General features: G+C 49.5%; 1 protein-coding gene; it reads left to right on the plus strand.

Moving 5' to 3' along the window:
- The first annotated feature begins 1,830 nt into the window (after positions 1–1,830).
- Positions 1,831–2,095, plus strand: part of GSTUM_00000665001 (uncharacterized protein) — a 1,256-nt gene continuing 991 nt past the window's right edge. The window contains exon 1 of the mRNA XM_002838006.2: positions 1,831–2,088. Within this exon, the coding sequence (XP_002838052.1) occupies positions 2,060–2,088 (29 nt within the window). The 5' untranslated portion in view covers positions 1,831–2,059.

Genomic DNA, 2,095 nt, shown 5'->3' on the forward strand with positions numbered 1-2,095 from the left:
AAAGTTGACTGTGTCCGGAAAGGTGAGATTTGAAAGGGATGATCGACTTGGTACTGTCCTTTTTTTGCTTACGGTATGATATTTCATTTGCCTTCTGTTGACGCGGGGAAAGGAGGAAGGGGGTTTTGCGGTGAGAGGGTTAAATGAGAGAGTTGTGCGAGTGGCGGGTGCAGCGGGCAAGGCGAGGAGGAGAGGGTCAGCGATTGCCGCCGATCGAGAAGGAGCTGATGGGTGGAGGGACATACCGTAGCATTAATGCAGTCTTTCTGACCCGTCCATTGTGCCTGAGTACCTGTATTTGTTGTGCTCGTACTAGTACTCTTACATACGGTACTTGTATCACAAGACCAGCGGCTTGTCCTAGCGGGGAGTGGAAAAAAGTGGTTGGAGTGTATGATAAATGCTTTGTGTGGCGTGTAATAAGGAGGGAGCAATGGCGGTTGCGTCGTAGCCTGATTCTCCTCGAGTATCATGTCTCCCGTGCTAGCAGCAGAGCAATTACTTTTTCTCTCACTTTTTCCCCTCCACCACGTGGTGATAACTTCCGCTGGTCAAGTCGACGATCCAGTTCGTTAACGGCGGAAAGTGCTGAACAAGTGCTGAGCTCGTACTGTACAGCACCGGTACTAAAACCTAATTTTCATTCTTCCTAGCCTGGGCGCCGCCATCGTACTCGAGCACTGTGCTCGTACAAGTGCCGCAGGTGGATAGTCCAGGAATAGTAGCTTGCTCGAGCACAATCGGTTGCTGCACCGGTTCCATGCCGGCATGTTAGATCAGGGTGTAAAAAAGAACAACAACAACATGGTCCTTTCCCGCCGATGATCAATTGATTGGCACGACAGATTTCGAAGCACAACAGTACTGTAATCAACCAATCAACCAACCGACCATGGCTAATTTAGGCATTTAGGCAGCTTCTCCACCCACGTTCCTCATCATGGGCAGAAAAAGTCGGCAACGGGATGATTGGTGTGTGTCCAATTTTTGCCCTTTCCTTCGATCCGACCGAGAATGGTTTGTCCCACCGTATTGGTCAACATGTGAGCTCCTACCCTCCCCTTTTCCTTTCTTTCTTCACTTTCATCTTTCCCTTGATCGGTCTGAGGTGTGGATTTCGAGCTGTACCTGCGCCGAGGCGATTGCACTTGTCCGTAAGGGGGTTAACGGCAGGGAGATAAGATTCTCAATTTGCTCGAGCTGGATGGCACGGTGGGGGAATTGAATCTTGGGCCATGGGATGGGACAACCGCTCAACCTTTTTGTTCAGATCCGGTCGATAGCCTCTCCTTGTAGTGTACTATTTTTGGCAATGAATTGGAATGGGAAATAGGTAAAGGTGGGTACTTGAGATAGATGGAACCGCTGATGGATGCTAATTTCCGGGAACTGATAGAGAGTGGCACCAAAGTTATTGCACTCGTACGAGTACAATACTGGTACCTGCCCTAAACGAAAACTGACCCGCACAAGCCTTCCATAGACGGTAACGGGCAGATTGGGAGAGACATTAGCGAGAGTGAGGGGTGTGAATGAATGAGTGGGTGAGAGGGGGAATGAGAGGAAAGGCCTTCATTCCATACCCACGCATGCGGAAGAAGGGAAAGGATTATCCACCCACCCACCCCTTTTTCCTGACTTGCAATATTTTTCTCCTCCCAACCCCTGTTGACCTGACGCCCCACGTCCATGCTATCGGCCCCAGCCAGTAGCAAGAGCGAAGAGGTCACAAACCCTATCCTCCCCATCCACCCATCCCAATACAATTGACAAACCGTCTATAAAGGACCTTGGAGCCGACCCAGACCAACTCTCCTCTCTCCTCTCTCTCACCACCCACAGTCGCTTCTTCACTCTTGCTTTTAGCTTCTCGCATTATCACCACGCTCGCTCTTTAGCGTATTCATTCGTTTTAATACAACCCCCCCGTAACTCTAATATTTCCCCTCCGTTTTTAAGTTTTTTCATAAAAACCATATAAAACTTGTCAAAATGCGTTTCGCTACTATCGCTGCCGTTTTCTCCGTCGTTGCTGGTGCCTCTGCCGGTGTTGTCCAAAATGGTACTGAATAAACTACCACTGAGGTTGTCACCC

This window comes from Tuber melanosporum (genome assembly GCF_000151645.1).
Source record: "Tuber melanosporum whole genome shotgun sequence assembly, scaffold_211, strain Mel28".
In the NCBI taxonomy this organism is placed as follows: domain Eukaryota; kingdom Fungi; phylum Ascomycota; class Pezizomycetes; order Pezizales; family Tuberaceae; genus Tuber; species Tuber melanosporum.